The sequence below is a fragment of the Vanacampus margaritifer genome, chromosome 13 (genome assembly GCF_051991255.1).
Source record: "Vanacampus margaritifer isolate UIUO_Vmar chromosome 13, RoL_Vmar_1.0, whole genome shotgun sequence".
In the NCBI taxonomy this organism is placed as follows: domain Eukaryota; kingdom Metazoa; phylum Chordata; class Actinopteri; order Syngnathiformes; family Syngnathidae; genus Vanacampus; species Vanacampus margaritifer.
This window is the reverse complement of record NC_135444.1, coordinates 13,027,965-13,052,806: the sequence shown is the minus strand read 5'-3', so window position 1 is coordinate 13,052,806 and position 24,842 is coordinate 13,027,965. Positions and strand designations below refer to the sequence as shown.

General features: G+C 37.3%; 1 protein-coding gene across 2 annotated transcripts; it reads right to left on the bottom strand.

The window, feature by feature from the left end:
- Nucleotides 1–486: 486 nt before the first annotated feature.
- Nucleotides 487–23,822, bottom strand: ttc39a (tetratricopeptide repeat domain 39A). Of its 2 annotated transcripts, XM_077583669.1 has the most exons (21): nucleotides 23,646–23,822; nucleotides 21,863–21,913; nucleotides 21,698–21,748; nucleotides 20,704–20,757; nucleotides 14,829–14,933; nucleotides 11,087–11,218; nucleotides 9,035–9,075; nucleotides 8,869–8,936; nucleotides 8,726–8,790; nucleotides 8,544–8,643; nucleotides 8,309–8,374; nucleotides 7,046–7,154; nucleotides 6,885–6,952; nucleotides 6,758–6,817; nucleotides 6,130–6,291; nucleotides 5,893–5,984; nucleotides 4,683–4,803; nucleotides 4,221–4,332; nucleotides 3,987–4,101; nucleotides 3,771–3,887; nucleotides 487–2,231 (listed from the first exon to the last, which is right to left on the bottom strand). In XM_077583669.1, the coding sequence occupies exons 1-21, from the start codon at nucleotides 23,693–23,695 to the stop codon at nucleotides 2,117–2,119; spliced, it is 1,854 nt and encodes a 617-aa protein (XP_077439795.1). In that variant the 5' UTR covers nucleotides 23,696–23,822; the 3' UTR covers nucleotides 487–2,116. The 2 variants fall into 2 exon arrangements, with proteins under 2 accessions (XP_077439795.1, XP_077439796.1); XM_077583670.1 differs by lacking the exons at nucleotides 20,704–20,757; nucleotides 21,698–21,748; nucleotides 21,863–21,913; nucleotides 23,646–23,822 and adding an exon at nucleotides 19,036–19,137.
- Between the last annotated feature and the right edge of the window lie 1,020 nt (nucleotides 23,823–24,842).

Below are 24,842 nucleotides of genomic sequence, written 5' to 3'. Positions count from 1 at the left end.
CTTACAATAAAACACACAAATATGGGGAAAAACAGTGGTTCTCAAACTAAGGTCCCTTAACCACTGGGCATCCGCCAATTGTAGCTTGGGCTGTCTGAAATATAGTTTGCAATAACTTATGTCATAGCATTCACTTGTCAAAATGACTTTTTTTCACTCTTTAAACTTATTACGGCTTTGTCTTGGGAAAATATGGCTTAATTCTCCTAAGGTTACTTATGAGTCAACTTTTTACCTCGAGAAAATACGTCTTTGTTCTTATTAAGATTACAACTTTTTTTGGTCTTGAAAAAGTATAAATTTATTCTCATAAAATTGTAACTTTTCCCTCCAAAAACATGGTTATCATAAAATACTACAACTACTACTATAGTAAATTACCAACTTTTTCTACAAAATAGGCACCTTTTTACTTAATTTAGGGGTATTGGTTAGGGGTCCCTGGACACAAAAAGTTTGAGAACCTCTGGCATAAAAGACAACACATTGGATTTTTCTTTTCTTTAAATGAGATCCTTCTCCTAGTTCCATTTTAAATTACAAAAAAAACATTCAGTATGTACAGGAATGTCATTATGCTCAGTGGTAGTCTTGCCCATTCTCATTTGCTAAATGCAAATATCACAATGCCACAAAGTTTCATGTTAACTTGTCCAGGTGGAAACTGAAGGGAACATGCAACATAATACAGTAATGCATATTAGAAAATAAAATACAAGTTGTTATTGGAATATTAAGACACATGAGGGGGGAAAAAAGTGACCCCTCGACACCATCATGAACACCAAAACATGACAACATTTAACATGAATAAAATGAGAAGTTGAACATGAAACATCATCTTCATTTTCTCACTTTTCAATCATGTCGCTGGGGCCCGCGGGGCCCATCAAGTCATTCAATCACATTTTCTTTCCTTTCACTAGATGTACTCTATTTTGTTCAGACACATCATTATTGTTTGACATTGCTTCTGAATACCATTCAAGCCCTTCTACAGGAGGTTGTCATGGCCGATAGAGGAAGGCAGCAGGTTGAGGTTCACACTGTAGCGCTTGTCGTTTCTTTGCCAAAGATGCAACAGGCGGACAAACACGCGGTCCCCTCACTGCTGCGAGTGAATGGCCTGTTTGTTCAAGCTCGAGTGCTGCTGGAGTCGATCCCACTGGCGTGGGGGACTGGAGAAAAAGAGGAGGCTGCCTTTCCAAAAGACACACGGTCATCTGTACTTTTACAACAGGCCAATTTCAATAAAAGGTGCCATTTACAGTATATATATATAAAGTCTACTGTGGATTCTGGAGTAAGGATGACAATAATCATCTATCATGTATTGTAAAGGTTGGCTAAATGCTAACTCATTCTTGCCATGGTCAGGAGTTTTATGAATGACCCCTTACAGGTAACTAATTAAATTGATGTTGTCGTGGTAGCTTTAGTCCTAACCTACAGGTGCATCTACATACATTATTTTTTTATTATTATTATTTTTTAGAAAAGTTCATTTTAGCTGCTCAATTCAGAAGTGAAATTAATTATCTAGATTCATTAAACACATAGCAAAATGCTTTTCACAAAATCAATTGCTACCAAAAATCTACATTAAAATCCTTTTGATCGTTTCGACATGGTGCATTTGGAGCTTTTGTTAGCTGTAAGTTATGGTTTAGACGTGTATAGTATTTTTTAAGATGCACCTGTGTACATGTATTTTTCTTCCACCTAAACCCTGCATAGACCAACATTTTAGTATCAGCAAGCTTTACACCCCCCCCCCACCAAAAAAAAAAAAAGCTTTGCTACTTTAGAGTGTAGTCATTTGAGGCACATGCCCGGACTTGCCTCAACTTCCACTTGATTGAAGCAGTGAAGGTCAGCCAGTGCACGTGTCCCACGCTTGATGATCGCCATCAGTGCCACGTGGGCACGCCATCAGCGGCGGATGCCAGTAAAGAAGACAAAAACGCAAAGGAAAATAAAAAAATATCACCCATCGCCCCCCCCCCAAAAAACTTCCTGACGAAGAGACCGTTCCAACCCTGTGACGGGGCTGCTAAAGCCGAGTGGAGGGAGAATGCAGACGTCGAATCTCAGCTCTCGAATGCCATCCTCGCTCTTATGGGCTTGAGGGCACGTAGACTCCATTTTCTCTCGCGCCCTTGGCTTTGTGCAGTGCGGCTTGAATACGGAATTGAGTCCGAGATTCCATGGAGTAGTTTTTGTAATTGTGCCTGGAAAAAAACAAAACAATGTTAAGTTAGTAAATCGCACTGAGACAAAGCTACTAAATATACATGAAAATGCAAATATATGATAAGTAGGAGTAAATAAGAATACGTTTTGATTCTTCCTACTCCTTTTGAAATGTGGACAATTTAACTTTATTTTTATTAGGGATTTTCAATACCACTTTTTTCAGACCAATACTAATACAAGTACTCAACTCTTGAGCAGTCACCGATGCCAAGTACAGATACCACTAGTATTTTTTATGCATAAAAAAAAAAAACATTTTTAAAGAAAGACCTATGTACTGTATCCCATTTTCCTTAAAACATTAAATAATGGCAATTTCTAATTTCTAGTTCTCAATCGCAAGATGGCCAAAGCAACAACAACAACAACAACAACAACTTGCCTGTCCCTTATTTTATTCTGTTTTAATGTTGTGTGTTTTGGTGACCTTGCATAATTCTCACATGTTCTAACTAAATTATTAAATCAGCCAACATAGTTGCCAAATTTGTACAATAAATATCACTTTGGCCTAGCACATTTTTTCCCCATTTTTGTTTTGGATTTTTATTTATTTTTTGAAATTAAATAAATAAATAAATAAATACAATTATAGTTAATAAAAAGGGAAATTGAGCAAAGGTTCTCAAAAGAATTGCACAAATTCCAAACCGCAAATATGTGTGGGTTTAGTAAATTTAAGTCTTCGTTTTGGCTGCTCAGCATAAACAAGTTGGCAATAATAATTTAAAAAAAAAGGACATAATGTACTCAATCATAATCATAATCTCTACACAATCATCATCTTGTGATTGAATAAGCAATTTATTTTTAAATAATTTTAAATATTTGATAATCTGAAGTTGATGCCTTTTCACACTTTTATGACTATTAACTCATTTGTTCCCCAAAACATATAAATCCGTTCTATTTTAAATGTTTTAAGTGTCCCAAAGACGCATTTATATGTTTTTTAATGTGCTTTTTTATTTTTATGCTAGAGCATACTTTGATGCAGCCTCTCAACTGCAAAGAACGGTTGAAGAAATGGTAGTCATTACACAAACGGCCAGCAGGTGGCAGCAGAGCAAAAGAGATCAACCAGGACCATGTTGAAAAAAAGCTTACTCACATTTCTAAATAGATTCTTGAATGATGATGAAACTTAGCTATATTCTAATGCCAATTATTATTATTTTTTTCCTGATTAAAGAAGAAACTCTAATCTTTCTTTTGGTTGGTTCTGTGGGCCTTGCAAAATCAGTCAAAATCCAGTAAAACAGCCGGGAGCGAAGGGGATTGCTTCAGTGAAAATGGATGGGAGTGAATGAGTTCATAACATTAAAATTAGCAGTTAACACTACGTAACACTAGTACGTAAGATTTCATGATAGCGAAAATTCAATCCGAGTTATTCCCCTGAATGGATTTTGTTTGAAGTTAAGAGGTTCCAATCTACAGGAGTAAGTCATAAATCGAAGATTTATTACCCATTGAAGCCGGACTGAAATGTGCAAGAGTTGACTGTCACTTACTTTGCTGCTTCTAGTAGTTTTACAGCTTCATCATTGCGACCTTGTTCCAGACATAACAAGCTGTGCTCTAGCAACGCGTTGGGAACTAAGTAGTGGTCATACTTGATCTGGGTCTCACTGCAGAAGAGATGGGTGTGAATTATATTTAGACAGAGAGAGAGAGAAAGAGAGAGAGAGAGCATCCTCATATGATACACGCGTCTGTGTGATGCTTACTTGCAGAGAACGAGAGTAAAGTAGTGTTCGGCCTCATCGTGATGTCCCAGGTGCTTGAGACACAGCCCCTTCAGCAAGCTCAGCAGACACTGGTCGTCAAACGAGAACTCGGACCCTGGCGGGGAAAAAAATGGATTGCAAAACTAAGAAGGAGCATCCTAGATTAATGTAACGGAATCACAAACAATTAAAAGTGCAAATTCATCCTCTTATCTCGTTGAGGATTCTTCGTACTTTCCATGCTTTCAAGTTTCTCCTGCGCCTCGTCCAGCGTCTTCAGCATGTTTTCAGTCAGCTCTTTGTGCTTGCCGATGATCGTATAGCCGTTCCAAATGTACATCATCTCCTGGACGAGAAGTGGAGCCAAATCAGTGCAATTTCTGTCAACACTCAATTCTGCGAGTACTCAACATGCCCGGTCAGCAGTTCATTTGATCGACAGTGGCTATAAAAAGTCTACACACCCCTCTTCAAATGGCAGGTTTTATGTTCCACCAATAACGTAACCTAAAACTTGTACAATGCAATTTTAGGAATAAAGCTTTACAAGAGGGGAAGTATAGAATAAAAGATACAGTACTGTTATTGTAAAAGTGAAAGAAACCCAAATTCATTTGACTAATAAAGAAATGTGTCTAAATGTGTTTACTAAAATTGTCAAATGAAGCTGCTTTTATGTTAAAATGCTGCACTGACCAGTGGGGGGACAGGAAGAGGAATGGGTTTTTCTGTGAGGTAGCGACGAGCTTTCCTGATGGCAAACTTCTCCGTGGGTAAAGACTTGCCAGCAATTTTCTGCTTCAGCCCTTGCACCTGCCTGAAATAAAAATCATACACGAATATATAAAACACCTCATGATCTGCTCATCTTTATTCAATATGATTAAATATTAGTGATAGACCAATCCGTTTTTTTCAGGGCCGATACTGGTACTGATACCGATTATTAGTAGGCAATGAGGCTGATAACTGATATTTGGAGCTGATATTATTTTGCGGTAAAATTAAAAAATATTAGCACCAAAATAAAAAATAAGAATGTTTGTTAAAACAACTTTTCAAATTTTCAACATGTTTAATGTTTTTCTTTTAATTTAAACATACAGCAAATAGACAGCTTTGTCTTAAAATTCTAACAAAACAGTCAATACTTTTCTACAGTAAATTTTTCCCAAATTTTAACATAACTTTCACTTATAATAGTTTTAATTTTAACAAAAGCAAAAAGCAGCATCTGTTATGAAATAAAGTAAAAATTTAAATAAATACATACACAATTAAAAAGTTACACGAAATTGACCTCTTCAGCTGGTATCTCAGCTGGTGTTTGCGAACATAGCACATTTTGGGTTCTCGTCAGAGTTCGTCAAAGGTTTCAAAGGATGTTCGTAAACTGTGAAAATTTGTCAGAGCACGTTCAAGCTTTCTTTGGGACAAGAAAAGTTTAAGTTTAAAACAAGTAAAAACTGCCTGTGAATATCTTTGCAACCTTTTGCAACATTTTACGAACCCTGAAGAAAACACAAAATTCGCAAACGTTCACCGCTGAGAGAGATCTCAGCTTTACCGGTCTTCATATTTGTAAAAATGGCTGATGCTGATATTTATAAAAATATTAGCTATCGGCACCGATAATTGGCCCGGAAGATAATAATAAGAAGTTTATCCCTATTGAATATTCCATTTAATGATTTTGACAAATCATCTAATTCAATCTACTTCAATTAGAGACGTTCACTTAGCTACTGAACTTGCAGTCTTTTAAGCGTTCACTTTGACAACTTCACAAAAATCTACCAAACGTGACGTGAACGCGAATGAGTAAGGTCAGACGACAACAACTACATCCCGATTAATGATCACCGTTTCACTCGCTATGAGAAGAATGTAAAAACGATTTGATGACCTGAACAGAGCGTGCGCAGTCTCCCCGAAGGTTAGACAATCATCCTCCGTCAGCATGCTGAGGTAGGCTGCTTTCATATACGCATAGGTTGCCTGAGGGAGGAGAAGAATGGTTACTGCTGCAATCTCACATCAAGAAGGAAAGCAAAAAGAAGAATATACTAGCAGCTTCCTCAGCAATGATAGAATTCTGTTTTTTGGTGTGTTTCGGATTTCTATTTCAATTTTGACAGCCCACCTTGGACCAGGAGTTCTCCTTGCTGAGCAGGTCAGCGTAGAAGTAGGCCATCTTCCAGTGCCGCTGATACGTGAAACACCACATCAACTCCCAGTAGCACATGTGATGGAACTGTTTCCACTGCTGCTGAGCCTCGCAGCACTCCTCAAACCGCTTGATAGCCTGAGAGAGACACACACACGCATGAACATCACTGTGTTTTGTTTGTGTTGCGTTCAGGTTTCAACTTGAACGTTGACAACGGCCCCCCCACAAATTCATTTTATTGTACTTTCATCATTGCAAAATCACCATGACAATCCAGCTTTGTTACTTTGTGTAAGTAAGTCTTTATCAAATGAAACAGTAGTGGAACGTCCAAAACCAAATGACGTAAAATTGGTACAATTTGGTGTTCAATCAAAAATGAATGGAAAAATGCCTCAAAAGGAAAAGCTTATTTCAAACCAGCATTGATATGAGCTCAGTGAATCAAGAATCCTGTAATATTACCTGCAATCATTTAGACATATATTTTCACTATTCTTTAAACCTGGCCACGCCCATCTACCTGTTTTAAAAATCGAATTTGGTCCTTGAGCAGAAAGTCACAACCGGGTCAATTCTTAACTACTTTCTGGTCACTTACAGCATCCAGATTGCCTTTGATCTCCTCGATTCGACCAGCGAAGAACAAGAAGATCGATCCCTACGAGATAAACAACCCTATTTTTAGGCATGTGACACAAAAGACAACACAACACAGCTTAACACACCTTTGGATATTTCTTGAGATACGGCTGCAGCAGTTTTTCTGCGTCTTCCACGTCTCCTTCTCCAGTGCCTGCAGGTCACACAACATGTGCAATGTCAACAAAATAAAAAAAATAATAAAAAGATTTGCAGCCAGGTGTATCCAGCGTGTGTGTTTACTCGCCTAGTATAAAGCTCATGAAGGTGTGATAACAGAGCAGCAGCATGTTACATAAGAATGACCTGAATGTGCTTTCTGCACAGCCCTCCTGAAGCTGCTGGAGACCAAACTCCTGCATACAAATCACACACAATGTGAAGCACAATTACTTTTACATTGTTTTATGGACAGTAAGCATGGAAAGATGAGCAGGGTCTGTGTATCAGAGCACCCATTTTACAGTTATTAATAATAAGACACTTGATGTCAAAATGAGAAGAGAAACCTTACAAAAGTGGTACTTTTTTCGATTAAGAATGAATTTTTATTCAAAATGATTTGATTGACAATGATTTTTGCTCCAATCTATAGATGTGCAAGGAAATGTAATGATCTACTCAAGTCTGACTTGCTAATGCTAATTAGCGCGCTAGCCGCTGCACTTTTATCACTCAAAAGAACGGCTCCACACTGGAAAAAAAAACTAACTTTTATTGGAAAAACTTGATCGTGACTTTTTCCTTTTACTCTCTAATGTGGCTACAACTTAACAGTGTATTAGACCGTGTGGAACCACACTGCCCCTAAGGGGCCAAATCGGGTACAACATGAACAGCGCTCCAAATAAAGGCACACATAGACAAAGGCAAGATAGTATAAAATAATTTAAACAAAATCAATTTTGGGACATTTAAAATAGATTCTGAATCAAACTAAATGAGAATTGTGATTCTTATGAGAATCTATTTTTTGGCACACCCCTAATAATTTCCTTTGAAGTGCAAATAAGTTGCTGGATGCAGCCATATACTCAACCACATTTTGCCTCAACTGTTTCATTATGTAGTCAATAGTAATAATTATTTCCACAAGAACCAAGTTATTAAAAATCTGATCACTTTTTCAGTCAAAGTATGTGCAAGGGTTGAAATGACAGAAAATGTAACATTAGGGATATTAATAAAATAAAATTAAAAGGCAATCTTTTGTCCCATTTGAAAATAATATATAATATATGTAATATATTTATAATATAAACGGGCTGCTTTAATTACACACACTCCTACACTAGAGGTCGGCTGCTGCCATGTCCACTGGGACACTTGGTTCAGTGTCTTGCTCAAGGACACTTCGACATTGTCAGCAGGGGAACCCCCCCACACACACACATACATACACAATAATAGACTCAAAATTTGGCCTGGGTAAGAATAAGTTAACTATACCTTCAAAACTCTTCAGACATTTGTCATCTGAAATCTTTTATGGCATGTCTAGGGAACTCACTTTATTACCCGAGAAGCCCACAAACTCCAGCAGCTTGAGCATCCGTGCGGGCAACATGGAGATCATCTGCAGAAGGAAGAGCAGCAAAGGAAACAAAAAGCTCAGATTGTTACTTTGTCAGCAGATATTAATGACAATTTTTGCATCAGAGTGTGCATGTGTACTCAGTGTTCAAATTTGCCAAAGTGTTTGTCCAGTATGTTTGCATTTAACACATTTTTTTTAACCCTCTTACAAGATTAAAGGCTCCAACCCCCAACTTGACTCCGCCCTCAAAATGACAATGATTGTTGCCGTGGCTGTACGCCGTGGACTCGAGTACTCTGTGGAGCTCTCTGTGGTTAAGATGAGACCGGAAAGTAAATTAGTGCCGAAAATGACATTTGCCAGAGTGACGAGGACGGTTCAGACACTCACTTGTACGTCTGGTAGCTATTCCTCACTTTGATTCCTCCTTTGATGAAACTGATCATATTTTCATCCTGGGGAAAGGTAGTCGAAAGATGACACAATACAGTACAGTAATATCACCATCAGTTGGAGGAGGGTTATTTACTGACCTGAAGGAAGGTGAGCGCTGCCCTCTGCAGGAGGCATTCAGCATAGCAGACTTCCGCATGAATCTCAACTGGGGCGAAAATGGGATTTTTACTATGGTCAGTTACAGCTCTCTCTCTCACACACACACGCGCACGCACACACACACACACACACACACACACAAACCTTCTGTGTATCCCTTGGAGAAGCTTGACTTCTTGCGGTGCCTGATAAGCAAAACAAAAATATTTTCATTTTCGGCCCTACACTTCTGTCCTTATTTGGTTGTATTTCCGCTTCACACTGAGCAACACGGTTGAATGCAAATGACTATTTACTGCGTAGCGTGCAGGATTCTGCAACTGCCACTTTTTGCTGCAATATGAAATTTGCATACTGTGTACACAGCGTCACAACATTGCAGCTGTAACAAAATGAAAAAATGTCATGTTGCATCAACTTGAGCTTTGGAAACAAAAATTAGTAAACGTGATTCAGTTAGTCAGCTGTCACCAAGTCATACCAAGACAGTATACAGTACATACTGTATATTGTGTATTACAATAATAATTTACTTTATAATTCCATATGTATCTGTCGCCATAATGCATCAGTGCATTCAATGAATGGAGCCAACTGCCTCTCAAATAGCCACATTCACTCGCCCATGTCCTCTTTTAATTTATTAAAACATAGCTAAAGCAGCCAGGGCAATTCGCTTCTTTCCAAGCCATGTTGTTTGTGGTTCAATAAAAAAATAATACAGTAAAAAAATAAAAATAAAATAAAAAGCAGTAATGTTACATGAGAGAAGAAAGAACCGTGTAAATTACAATCAAAAGAAGACCAAAAAAAGAATTTTAGTGAGTTTTAAAATATGAAAGGAAATTAAAAAAATCTGTGCATCATGCACTATAATGGACGGACTATGTTGTGGTTAACTCATTCACTGCCATTGACGTCTATAGACGTCAAAAATTCATTTGAACTATTTCTATTAGTTTAACATTTTTCTCCACTTTTGTTAACAAGAGTATGAAAACCTAAAAAAAAATATTGTACATTTAGAACAGATATAAAATTTGTGATTAATGGTAAGTTAACTAGTGAAGTCATGCAATTAATTACAATTTAACAAAATTATCGCCTGAGGCGATTTAAAAAAGAAAAGAAAATGTAAAAAATTTGGGGCGTCAGGCGATTACATTTTTTAATCATAATTAATCCCATGACTTCACTAGTTAACTTACCATTAATCACAAATTTTATATCTGTTCTAAATGTACAATAAAAAAATCTAGCTTTTCATACTCTTGTTAACAAAAGTGGGAAAAAATGTTAAACTAACAGAAATAGTTCAAATGAATTTTTGACGTCTATAGGCAGTGAATGAGTTCATTGTAATCTCTTCTCCTTGTCATTTTTATCGTGAAGAATGACTTCTGAAACACATTAAACACTTTACCAGTTGCTCTTCTATTCATGACTAGCTATTAACTCAAGATTCTGAACTGCAGTTGGATGAAATTGACTTTCCAATGCACAGTAAGAACCTAGTGTGGGGTGCGGGCTTACACCTTTGATGGCAGGTCAGTTTGGAGTGTTGGGTGCAACTTTTTCCAAACAGTGTCTTTGTGAGAGTCATTTGTGAGACTCTTAAGACATAAAGTTAATGTCTAGATTATGTCAGCATTTTATAATCATATCATTTAAAAAAATGAAGTACTTACTGTCTTCTGTATTTAATGTATCTCAACAGCAGTGGAGCAGTGCTACTTACGATCAGCAGATGGTGCCAAAGTAAGTTTTTCTGTTTCAAATCCAGGATGTATTTCATACACGTGAGCAAACCCATAAATGGATTATTTTTAAGGTTTCATTGTACCAGCAATCATTTTGTTTTTTGTTTTTTAAATGTCCTATATTCAAGCGCAGTGCAAATGTTTACATTTTACACTGGTTGACAATAATATTAAATATAGGCTACTTCTGAGAAATAAAATCTGTTTCTCATTTGATGACCATTTAGATAGGCCAACTATGCTACAGCATTTTAATGTTGGTCATGATGGTGTTTTTTTTTTAAACATTCTTAATTTACAAGTGACAACTTAGATAACTAAATTATTTTACTTTTGACTACGTCAACGCTGTTTGTAGTTAGCCATTGTATGTACTGTAAATGCCAAAATGAACTGTTTGGCAACTGGCCTTCATCGTACAAAGGCAACGTCTCACCGCTGGCAAATAGCTTGGGCATCCTTCATGGTGTTTCCTGCCTCCAAAATGTGTTGGGGTTCAAAGGTCATCATGGCCTGCATTTCTAGGAAAGTGGCGTAGGTCAGGGCATGATACACGCTGTCTTTGATTCTGTGGAAGTAAAATGAAAGTGAATGACCAGGCTGATGTGTGCGCACGTGTGAGACTGGTTAACGCCACACCCCCAACACAAACACACAAAAAACTTTGCCCATCTATTTATACCTGCAGGCTGCTGGTTTGTCAATGTCACACCCGGGAATGAACAACTTTACCCGCACAAGCTTAAGAGTGTTTGACGTCATCGTAGTTCTACTTGTTGTTCCAGTTGTAAACCATTACGGAATGATGATTACGGAGACAAGAATGTACTCAAACAAAAAAAGGCACAAAAGCAACCTAAGGACAATGTTATGCTATGTACACACAAAATGATCTCCATCCAAACACACCTACTGAGCTACAGAAGTGTGTGCAAATGTTTATCACCGCCCACAAAAAAAATGATACTTGCATAGACATGTTTTTGATAGCTACATCAGGCATCTTCAATTCAAAAGAAAATATCTTTAGGCCTAGGACTACACTATAATTCAGTCCCATATTTTTTGTCCTCACCAACTATCAAAATAAAAACATACAACAACATTACAGTATATACTTCAATACTACAGCAATATGGATTGTTGATTTTCGCATTAAACTGGAAAAACTAACAAAACATGAAAACATGTCTTAAATTTATGTTAAATCTGCATAAAAAGTGCTTTTGAACAAATAATAATTCCTTCCTAAAATAAGTGCCCAAAGTCATGTTTTTCAGAAAACAAAAAACTGACCAGAGACTGATTATATTAAATTGATTAAAATGTTCTTTTCAGGGATAGAATTGAATGATCCGTTTAACTAAGGATGCAGCCAATTTTAGCAAAGGTGACAAGGATCATGAAGCAATGTTTATCTATTTACTTATTTGCGAAAATATGACTTAGGCTATTATTTTAATAGGGTATGACCTAGCCTGGCAAGCCACACCCACTTTCTTGGAAGAGAAAAGGGGGGAGGGGCAATTTATTTACAAAAAAAAGGGGGGTAAATCCAGACCCAAGGAAGTCCAAAAACAAGGTTCAAAGTGACAAAGAAACAGTGAATAAACTCATGATCAAGTGAAACATAACATGAAGGGGTTAACATGACTCATCGCACAAACAATAAAAGTGAACAGACAACAGACAGCTGAGAACTAAAGATAAAGACACAGTAAGTGATGAGAAAACAAAGTACACCTGGACAAGACACGAGTTGCTTAAAGGATCTGATTGGTAGACACAAAGTACCTGGTTGACGAGAACAAATGGAAAACAAAAACCTCATGCACAAGACAAGACAACATAATGAACACAGGGTAAAAAAAAAAAGACAAACATGAAACAAAAATAAAATAATAACCATAACAAAATAACAAATCATTCCACCATGCTGCTAAATGCAAAGCATTATTTTGAGGAAATCTAAGATAGAGCTACACCTCCTTATTAAGTCATTCACTGCCATTGACGGCTTTAGGCGTCAAAAATTAATTTTAACTATTTATATTAGTTTAACATTTGTTCCACTTTTGTTAACAAGAGTATGAAAACCTAGAATTTTTTTTTATTGTACATTTAGAACAGATATAAAATTTGTGATTAATCATGAGTTAACTATTGAAGTCATGCGATTAATTACAATTAAAACTTGTAATCGCCTGACGACCTAATTTTTTAATGATCTTTTCTTTCTTGAAAAAAGATTATAAAAAAAAAAAGAAAATATTTTTTTAAATGTGGGCGTCAGGCGATTATATTTTTTAATTGTAATTAATCACATGACTTCAATAGTTAACTCACGATTAATCACAAATGTTATATCTGGTCTAAATGCACAATATTTTTCCCCCTAGGTTTTCATACTCTTGTTAACAAAAGTGGAAAAAAATGTTAAACTAATAGAAATAGTTCAAATGAATTTTTGACGTCTATAGCCGTCAATGGCAGTGAATGAGTTAAAACCATTGCCCGACCAGGACGGGCTAATGTGACATTCACAGAAGGCAGAGGAATTAAGGCACTAACATGAAAGCTTTTAGGAGGGAGCTGTGATGCGAGTGGCATTGCTGGTGAGAAAGGGGGAAAATTCCAAACATTTCACAGCAGCGCTTCAAAGTTTTTCAAGGCTGAGTGATGCTTTACATGAGATGCTGCGATTGTGCCTGCCTCATTATAGTTACCGCAGCGCTGGATGTCTTAGCAACAATACATGTGTGCAGCCACTCACAGTTGAACTTTACAAATGCATTTAAATGGGTGATTTGGAGAACAATATTGTGGAAACAATACACATAGGTTACATCTCATTTCGTTGCACATGGAAAATTGTCTCTAATGTTTGTGAATTGAAAGCAGCCACTGCTGCCATGTTGTATTCAGAGGACAGAACATTTCATTCAATCCTGACTTAGCCTTGAGAGAGATACCAAGATGGCGCCATGTAATCAAATCTGGGCTCTGGTGAACAACCAATCACAGCTCAGTTTCAGAAAGCAGGTGAGCCGTGATTGGTCGGTGGATTGTTTATGCATTCATTTTTATCTCATTTTAAGTCCTATAACATTCTAAAACTGTATAATTACAGAAAATGAAATCATGAAGTATTCTCTGGCATATTAACTCATTCACTGCCATTGACGGCTATATACGTCAAAAATTAAATTGAACAATTTCTATTAGTTTAACATTTTTTACACTTTTGTTAACAAGAGTATGAAAACCTATAATTTTTTTTATTGTATATTTAGAACAGAGATCAAATTTGTGATTAATCGTGAGTTAACTAGAAGTCATGCGATTAATTACGATAAAAAAAATGTAATCGCCTGATGCCCCTAATTTTATTAATCTTTTCTTTTCTTTTTTAAATCGCCTCAGGCGATAATTTTTTTTTAATTGTAATTAATTGCATGACTTCAATAGTTAACTCACGATTAATCACAAATTTTATATCTGTTCTAAATGTACAATCATTTTTTCTAGGTTTTCATACTCTTGTTAACAAAAGTGGAAAAAAAATGTGAAACTAATAGAAATAGTTCAAATGAATTTTTGACGTCTATAGCCGTCAATGGCAGTGAATGAGTTAAGAAATCACATATGCTAGTGAACATTCTCCCTGAGAAGTGGATGAATGGAATTATTTTGTGGGATAAATTTGTTATTGTTGTGGTTTTTTTTCTGAAAGATACCCATCGCATCCCATGCACATTTATTAAAAATTTTATGGTCACACTTTGACCCTGGAACAGATTAATTAGATTTCAAATCTGAAATAAAAAATCTAATTTGGAACAAATTGAAATTCAGCAAGAATCCATTCCACTATCTTCACGATATTAGCTTAGGTTTGAGGATGTGAGTGGAGCCCTTGAGCAAAGCATAGAACCCCAACCCCCACAGAGTACTTGTTCGTGTGTCTTATTGGAACATCTGCACCAAGAGTTGTACTGGTTGTGCATTTATTTCTGACCGCTGTGCGTGTAGCATGGACAATTAATTGAATTTCCCCAGGGACAAATAAAGGATGTCTTCTTCTTGAGTGAAGAACACGTGCTACCGAGCGTGTGGCTCGTCACGTGTGCTGAAAAGCTGCCGTTGCAGTTAAAGTGTGCTGCAATGCGTGCCCCTACCTGGGTCTGAGGCGGGCCTGCGCCTCCTCAAAGTCATTTTGGAGGAACAGATCCAAGGCGGTCATGCAGTCCTCCAGAGCCAGAGACAGGTCCGAGCTTGAGCACCTAGACGAACAAAAAGCAAATACAGGAAGTGGTGATTCACCAAGCTGTCCCTGCTATCACTTAAGTAAATATCCATCCTTCCTTTTCCCAAACAACGAGTTTAGTCTGGTGGCCCGTGATCAAAAGGATGACTTTTTTTGTACATGCTGCCTTTTGTAATCTGCCTATCAATAATCATAACCACTATTTTTGAAAGCAAAGAAACTCCCGAATGATCATGTCAGTGCATGCACATGGGCCTCACGTGAGGAGCATATGGCAGAGTCCACTTTTTGCTCCCTTCCTCCATCCTGCCGCCTACACTGGATTCGATCACAAGGCGCATAATTGCATTTAAATGGGATTTTTATTTTTCCATTTCCGCATGCAGCGTGAAAGCATCATCAAATTGAAGCCTCACGAGCCACGGGACGCTGAAGCGTGTTTATTTGTTGCCATTAACTTGATTTATTGTGTTCACTTGTTGCTACCTTGTGATCATCGCACTTTGACTTTTATACGTTCAGTTGTTTTTCATCCAGTTTATGCTTGTTTGTATTTAGGATGTCGTGCTCTGGAGTAACAAACCACAGCGTTGTGTGCTTTTTTTCTTTTAGACAACCGTACTGGTCACATGAGCTTGGAAAATTGTCCTGAATTTAAGGAAACTAGAAAACACTCAAGAGTTGACATATCGGACCACGGCAGAAGAATAGAAGAGCACAGCCAGCATAAAGCACTAATCTGTGCAACAGCGATGACTAATATACAGCCTTCACTTTACATTCTTGCCTGTTAGGAGACACAGAGGAACTCTCTCTCTCACATACACACACCCAAGAGAGCATACACTGGTGCAGGACTGGCTAATAACATGCGTGTGACTACTGCGCTCACCATATGACCAACAGAAGGTTGGACTGGCTGAATTAAAGGAAGGAAAAATATAATCAATGAGGGGTCTTTTCTACAGATGACAATTGTATGAGGGGTCTCGTAATGATTTGATAGGTATGGCTATGGGAGTCATGTGCTCGCCTAAATGCATTTTAGACAATAAATGCGACAATGCTTGTAAACGAAGAACTACGCTGAACGGTAAAATTATGAGAAAAGTCGCAAAGTTCCTAGAATGAATAAACAAATTTAAGAAGGAGAAAGATTTTAATTTTTAATGTTTGGACTGATCCCTCAAAACACCAGACTAATATGAAGTTGAGGGGGGGGGGGGGGAGATAATCTTCAACAATAAATACAAACAGGTTCATCAAAATGACTTGGTGTCTTTTGTCTAGAAAATAAAATAATACAATATTATCAGTAATATTTGTACTTTATTTGCATATTAACCAATGCATTTTTCTTAATTGTATGACTTCATTCTTGGAGAATTGTTTTTCTTTTTAGTGTGGCCCACCCAAATAATCCATTGTACTTGCCATTTCACTTGCCATTGACTGATTGAATAAACCTGAACTGGTAGATTACTGGAAAAAAAAAATCATTTTGTTTTCACAGCAGCAAAGAAAACAGGCAAAATTGCCATGTCACTCCTTTTTTACGATGTATGGTACAGCATATGGAAATTGATTAATTTATCATGTGCAATGTGACGTGCGGTGGTTGACCTGGTGTCTGAAAGGCAGGTTCAAACAAGCGCATACTAGAAAGAATTGCCAGTGTAACGCAGGTAAAATCCAACATTTTTGAAATTCTAATGAAAAGTTATCATGCAGCAGCATCTATTAAGCAATTCCATTTTGGAGCTGATCCAAGGTCCAGTCACAAGAAGGAGTCATGCCATATCACTGGCTCATTAAGCGAAGTGTGACAATTGGTTTCTGCCTCACCCAGTACAGCTTTAAACGCAATTTTAAGTTACACAGGACGGGCAGATACACACTCAAGGCGCGGTCCAGCAAACCAAAGCATGGCTAACATGCGGTTGCTGGCTTCCCAAAATGTATCGGGACGATCGATTTACTTTCTGTAACTCAAAAATATCTTTGTTTGCTTTTTCCTGTAACTTCTTTATTCTACTTCATTCTTTATTTTACATCAACATTATACACATAATACCCCATTATGAGAAAGTGTCAAAAGTTTATTTTTTACAAATTTATTTCAAATAAAAAACAATGAAATCACATGTACATAAGTATTCACAGCCTTTGCCACCTTGCTCAAAATTGAGCTCAGGTGCATCATGTTTTCCACTGACCATCCTTGAGAGGTTCCTACAGCTTAATTGGAGTCCACCTGTGGTAAATTCGGTTGATTAGACATGATTTGGAAACCACACCTGTCTACAGTCCCACAGGTAATATTGCATGTCAGAGCACAAACCAAGCATGAAGTCAAAGGAATTATCTGGAGAGCTCCGAGACAAGAATGTCTCAAGGTACAAATCCAGGGAATGATACAAGAAAAAAAATCTGCTGCTTTGAAGGTTTCAATGAGCACAGTGGCCTCCATCATCCATAAATGGAAGAAGTTCTGAATTAGAAAGACTTTTGCTACAGCTGGCCACCCGTCTAAACTGTCACAGCTGCAGAGAGGAGACTCTGCAGCAATCCATCAGTCAGGACTGTATGGTAGAGTGGCCGGACGCCGGATGGAAGCCAATATTTTTAAAATAATATTTATTAATTTATAGATAATGTAATAATAATCGATATATTATTATCATTATTATTATTATTATTATATCGTCCCTGCTCTGTGAAAAAAATCCTTTTTAAATTGTTATTTTTTTACATTTTGGGGATGTCTGCATTCAGTTTCATTTCAAATACATAAAAATGTAAAAAAATAAATAAATAAAAAAGACAAAAATGGACTTACATGTTTTTCACATAGCAGCAACAATATAATTTAATTTATACATTATTTATATTAAATTTATAATTATAAATTAATATAAATGTATAATATTTATATGCACCTTGATTTCACAATTTAGCTCATTTTCCAGTGTCTGAAAGGTGCAAATGTTTGGTGGCGGTCGGAGGGGCCGTAGGCGCACGCTGGCAGCCACGCTTCCCGTCAGTGTGCCCCAGGGCAGCTGTGGCTACTTAAGTAGCTTACCGCCACCAGAGTGTGAACATGTGAGTGCATGAATAATGTATCCATTGTAAAGTGTCTTTGAATGTCTAGAAAAACACTATATACATCAGATGTATTATTATTATTATTATTATTATTATTTTCAATTATTCCATTTATAACTCATTCACTGCCATTGACGCCTATAAACGTCAGAAATTCATTTTAACTATTTCTATTAGTTTAACATTTTTTCCACTTTTGTTAACAAGAGTATGAAAACCTAGACTTTTTAAAAATATATATTTTGGGGGAAAAAGAAAAGAAAAGATTATTAAAAATTAGGGGCGTTAGGCGATTATTTTTTTTAATTGTAATTAATCGCATGACTTTAATAGTTAACTCACGATTAATCACAAATTTTATATCTGTTCTAAATTTTTTCTAGATTTTCAGACTCTAGTTAACAAAAGTGGAAAAAAATGTCAAACTCATAGAAATAGTTCAAATGATTTTTTGACGTCAATGGCAGTGAATTAGTTAAAATGGCGATGAATCTAATGAATTTGATTTATTGTCCAGCCCTACAGGTCAGAGTAAAATACTATCTTTAATGATGGCAAACCAACCCAACTGGTGCTAACAGGAAGACAAGTAAGAAATCTGGAAAAAACACATCATCTTCTTACTGCATTATGAGAAAATAGACTACAAGGACAATGAACACACCAGACCTAAGTGCTGATTCACAAACCATCACATTTGACATTGTGTCAATATTTCTTGATTACCAAACACATATAAAAAACACGTAGGGAGCACATTCACCCCTCTGCGCAACGTCTCCACACTCTGCGGGTTAATAGCATCCCGTTATCGACCCAGCCTGGCCGCTGTCACTGCTGTCGCTATTGGGTGTTCCATGCTGCGACACAAGGCGTCTAGGAAAAACCATCCCAGCAAGTTTGTCCACATGCCTGAGCACCGGCACGAGCATTAGCCTCGTAATAGTGGGAACGGAAGAAAGCAAACTAACAGGCAGGCTATCCCGTCATGCCGCAGAAGTGACGTCTCTTACCCGTTCGACAGTGGCCGTTCTCCTGACATTTTCATGTGTGTGAGGAAACTAATGCGGATGAGCTCCGATGAGTAAACGGACAGTGTGTCTTTCTCCAAGAGAAGCAGCTGGCGAGTGAGAGAGCAGGAGGAGGAGGGGGGAGGAGGAGGGACGGTAGGAGGAGAAGGCACTCAGTAGCTCCAGCAAGCTTATAATAAGATTGGGATGACTATCACAGAAGGGGACACAAATGCTATCTGTGCTATCTTCAGTCAAACACACCCACGCACACAACTCAATTTGTGCCAATATTCGTGAAATAATGGAGGGCCATATGTGAACTATAAAATCAACCCTCAACCTTTAGAATATGTTCTTTTAATCCAGCTAATGCTACACACTGCAGTCTTCCTCCGATTGGTTGAGGCCGAATTGGGGGCTGGGCCTCATTCATAATAATTTGGTAGTCAGGAGTCATTTTGATACATCTTCAAAGGGTATGTAGAGGTAATACTTGTTGCTATTTTACAGTATGTAACACAGAACACTTTTAACATCCCAACATCCAATGCACAATTAGCACTCTTCATCTTAATGCTCGTAATAAAATGACAACACATCCGCCGTCTATTATCTGTAGTGTATGTCCCCATTAGGGTTGCAGGTGAGCTGGAATTATCCCAGCCAGACTTGTTGCCAGACAATTGCAGAAAAACAGGTAATCACACTTCCATTCACATCAAGAGAGTTCGAGCCTTCTAACCTCTAACCTCAGAACTGGTTCAACAGCAATTTGTTTGAATTTTGCAACCAAATTGTTTGTTAGCTCGCTTCAGTTAGCTGTGTTGTGTTAACATCAATTCATTTGCTTATGTTAATTTTACTGTTACTGTTATGTGACGAACATGCAGAGATTTTTGGCCAGGCAGCAAGTGTAATGTGTTGTCAGATTGACATTGTCATGTGTCATTCACAAGCTGATGCTGCATTCAAGGAAAGTGGGAAGTCTGACTTTTCCGACTTCATAACAGGAAGTGTGCCCGGGAATGCCCAGAACTGCGAAGTTGGGGAAAAAAGGACCCCAAAGTCAAGAATGGCAACCCCATGGAGAGACATACCATGAATGGCAAAACATAATTTACAAAATTTTAAACAAATATTTATCTTTATTTATTGTTACTTTACATTACTTATCTGACATTGGTTCATGTATCACACGGTGATTTGGAATGACTGCTTAGACAACAAACAATTTATTGGAATCAGCCATCTTTGTTGTTTACATTCGCCTCAAACGCTTTGAGGACGTAACTGGGACGATACAAGTGAGATAATTATGAATTCCCACCATCCACGAATGCAGCATATGCCCTTAGGCCCTGTGATGTCATTTTCAGTGAAAGCAAGTAGTAAAATGGCCACCCCCCTGAGATGCATAAATATGGGTGGTGTAGGAGATACTGCAAAAGTAACACAACACTTTGCAGGTTTCACATCATAGCAAAAAAACAACCAAATAAAATCATTACCGCAAAATTTACATTACTGACACGCATGGCATGGAGGAGCTACATCAATACCAATGACCTTCTGCTGACCTTAATGTGTCACAAGACACTTTAATTCACAGTCACGTTGTTGTGAAATGGTCGCCATGGCGATACAATAAAGTCCACTGTTTGGTCTTACCCATTGGAAGGATTTGCTTGTTGTGGGACATCTTTGTTGTCGTGTAACGGCAACCTAAAAGAATGAACAACAGCAGAGGAAGAAGATCATCTCGAGGGATGAAATCCATCTGAGCCGCCAACAATTGTTGCAGCAATATGACCGTGGGACATGTTTAGCAGGTGGAATCTTACATTTCTGCTGAAATAAATACTTGTAAGCTTTGGGAAACAGTTGATGAATAAAGTCACATTCATTGGGGTGGCTAGGGTGATTTTAAACTAATTAAATAAAATATAATATAATAAATTAAAATAAAATAAAATTAAATATATAATAATAATAATAAAATAATAATAATCATAATAATCTGTGGGGGTGGCCATAGAGTGACAAGTGACTAGCTCCGCCCCTGACATGCTAATTAGGTATGAGCCCCTGTGGCAATTAAACAATTCCAGTGTTATAAATGCATTTGCTAAGCGAAAAAAAAAAAGAAGCCAAAACCTAGTCTAGAATGTAATGTTAGCAATGGCGCTCACAGTAGTATAGCATAATCCTGTAAAAAAAAAAAAAAAAAAAAAGTAGTATAGCATAAAGTGACCTGGCTGGTAATAATATTTGAAAAACCATATCATCACACAGTTGTCCAGGCTGGTCCACCGGTAGTTAAAAGTCAGTGATACACCGTTGCTATGGCAATGACAGATATGCACACTGCCGGTGTACTATAATTTTTTAAAGATGCTACTGTATTTGAGCTTTTTTAGCTTTAAAAACATAGTCCATTGCACATTTCCGAAGAGTTAAAGAGCTTTTGTTTGGTCTGACGTTAGTATTAGGGCAACATGAAGTAACCATGACAGATTTGTACATTCCAGTGTGCCATCATAATCCTTTTAAATCTAATAGTTTTTGGTGAAAATATCACACATTGTTGCTTTAACATACACTAATAAAAGGGATATTAGATATTTCTTCATTAAATTGGCTTCATACCATTAAATTCACTCACCTGAAATTACTGGTGATAGGATCCAATGTTGGGGAGTTTATGACTGAGATCCTATTGAAAAAAAGAAGAAGAAGAGAACAATAAAGATGTTATTAAAGAGCACATTCTTAAGTCACATGCGTTTTTTTTGTCTAGCTAAAATGTCAGGCATTGAATGGAAGGTACCTGCTCGGGGAGTCCGGGCCATCAGGGACGTGTTGTGCCTCCGTGACATTCCTGTGAAGAGGTTAAAGTTCAACTTTATCTGTTGGATCTCTCGACTGCGAGAAGAAGACGACAGCAGAACTAATGTGACGATGCATGCGCCAGACTGACAGATGAAAACCATTTCAAGTATCGAAACCAATCGATGCGTTTGTCACATCGATGCCAAGACGAGTCAACAGGATGTGGCTGGGTCATTGTGTTTTTTTATTGACTGTATGAATTTGAACACTTACGACATTCAGGTCTTATTCAAATAAAAACTGTTAATTTTCCACACTTCCTCAAGTGCCACCTTTTAGGGTGTTAAAGAGTTACTTTACTGTTAGAGCAGAGTAGGGATGAAATGGCTGACTGATTACAGTTTTAAATTGTAACTATTAACTCATTCACTGCCATTGACGGCTCTAGACGTCAAAAATTAGTTTGAACTATTTTTATTAGTTTCACATTTTGTTAACATGAGTATGAAAACCTAGAATTTTTTTTGTACATATAGAAGAGATATAAAATGTGTGATTAATCTTGAGTTTAAATAATTAAGTGATCAAACAAAAGAAAATATTATTAAAAAATGAGGGGCGTCAGACGATTAATTTTTTTAATTGTAATTAATCGCATGACTTCAATAGTTAACTCACGATTAATCACAAATTTTATATCTGTTCTAAATGTACAATAGTTTTTTTCTAGGTTGTCATACTCTTGTTAACAAAAGTGGACAAAAAATTGAAACATAGAAATAGTTCAAATGAATTTTTGACGTATATAGCCGTCAATGGCAGTGAATGAGTTAATAATAATACTGTAGTCCATAGACTTCATATACAGTGGATATAAATATTCCTGTTCAAATGCCAGAATTTTATGATCTAAAAAAATGACACGCAGATAAATCATTACTAAACTTTTTCCCATCACTAATGTGACCTGTGACTGAAAATTTTGGGACAGCGATAAGTGGTTGCACTAGTGTAAACAGCTCCTTATAACTGGATGTGTTCAGAATTCACCAATCACATTCAATCAAACTCATGTTAAATAGGAGCCAGTACTCGTTTGCCTGCCACCATTTAAAGTGCCTCTGATTAATCCCACGTAAACTGCAGATGTTCTAGTTGGCTTTTCCTGACATACTGTATTCCTATTTGTAGTCACGACATTGTAGTCATAAATGTCATTAACAGTTCAAATGGATTTAAGCGTTTTCTATTTTTCCCCTTTTACTTATGTACAGTGCAGGAGTTAAATTAGTACTTCTATTTTTAGCAGTCTTCTTTACTGTACTTTTAGTGCGCGTACTTTTGCCACCTATAGGAGGATTTCATTCGATTGACTGCTGAGTAGTGTGAGACGAATGCGACAGGTTCACTTCCACTTCCTGAACATACACTTAGCCACTAAAAACATATATCACCGTAGGAATTTTAAGGAGGGAAAAATACAGAAATAAAATACTTATTGTAATGCTAATGTATGAGTTGTGTCAAATAATATATAACAGCATAGCTAACAAGCCTGCTTGACCACATCAGGCGGCGCAATGACGTCCAACAACAGGCAGTCGACACACGGAACGAGTTCACAGAGTTCTTATTAAACATGTTACCATAACATAACATGTTCAGGTATATATTTTTTAAGTGCTTTAAATCAAATACATGTTGGGGGAAAAAACGTGGGAAGCGTTTGAAAGTGCGACATTGGCGACATTATCCCCACCCACCACCTCCACCGAACTCACTTGCTGCTGTCGTTTCGCTTGACACTGCGTCTCCACTTGAGAAAACTCATTCCACGGCGGGCAGGGGCACCTTCTTCACGGGAGGCGACACTTGGGAAGCTCCACGGACGTGAGGATGAGAGAGACGAAAGAGCAGCGGCCAGGAATGGGGGAGGGAGGTACAGCTGGCTTGGCCGCCTGCTTACTCCTCCGCCCGCGTGACGTATGAAAAGGTGCATTTGCGAGCAGTAATGATGACGTCATTTCAACACCAATATCGATAACATTATTATTTACTATAACTATTGATTCGTTCGGTTTCTTTCTTGGATGACTTGCTGTGATTTTGTCACAAATATTTATTTGAACTCAATCTGTTCGGGTTCTTTCGTTGATTGTGCTGTCATAAAAACTTGTCACCGTGTTTTGGAGGAAGATACTAAATCAACTTCCATGGTGCTTGCTAAAATCTGTACCAAAATTTCAAATTGTCATATAATATTGTTGATATACATACAAGCATTGTGTTGTTGTCACGTTATTGCAGTGACTTGACTAACAATTATTGACAATTCCAAGCTAACAATCTGCCTGGTTTGTATGCTAGTCACAGGCAAACGCAATACACTCTGTCGTAAGCATTTCATTGCAGAAATATCAGAAATTACCAGATGTTGGGAATTGTCAATTCTTGACTCGTGAGTTCAAAACTAGTAAGCCATCAATTTGTTGTGCACTGTATATATATGCATGTAATAATATGAGAAGTTAATTAAACATTTTATATTGTTTCACACTCATAACTATAATGTGGCCTGCGACAATGAGTTTGATCCAACACACAAAGACCAGAGTCAAGATTGAAACCCATAATATGAGAACAAGGCAGATGTTGCTACTACTATACTTCTCAAAATATCATTCTGTGAAAATTACCACTACTGCTTTTTAAAAGCTGTGTTACATCATATGGCTCCATACATGTAGAGTACATAAGTAACTTACATATTTATTCCGCTTCCGTTGAGTACATTACATATTTGTCAGAAAATATTATTTGTGAGCATGCCTGGTAAAATTAGTGGTTGTCGGTCTGTACAAATACGGGCGTGACGGCCCGGCCTGTGCGCTGCTCTATTTACAAAAATTACAAGTGCAGCGAGGAGTCACCACACATAAAGAGGAAATTACAAGCGTCCTATCGGGCTACAAATAGCG

Bases quoted from the DNA above. Each gene is read 5' to 3' on its own strand.
- ttc39a (XM_077583669.1), bottom strand. From the start codon at position 23,695: ATGAGTTTTCTCAAGTGGAGACGCAGTGTCAAGCGAAACGACAGCAGC. The intron at 8,375-8,543 runs GTAAGAGGGTTA...TTCCTTCTGCAG, and splicing joins GGGTTGGAGCCTTTAATCTT to ATGATCTCCATGTTGCCCGC. The intron at 2,232-3,770 runs GTAAGTGACAGT...GTTTTTTTCCAG, and splicing joins AAACTACTAGAAGCAGCAAA to GCACAATTACAAAAACTACT.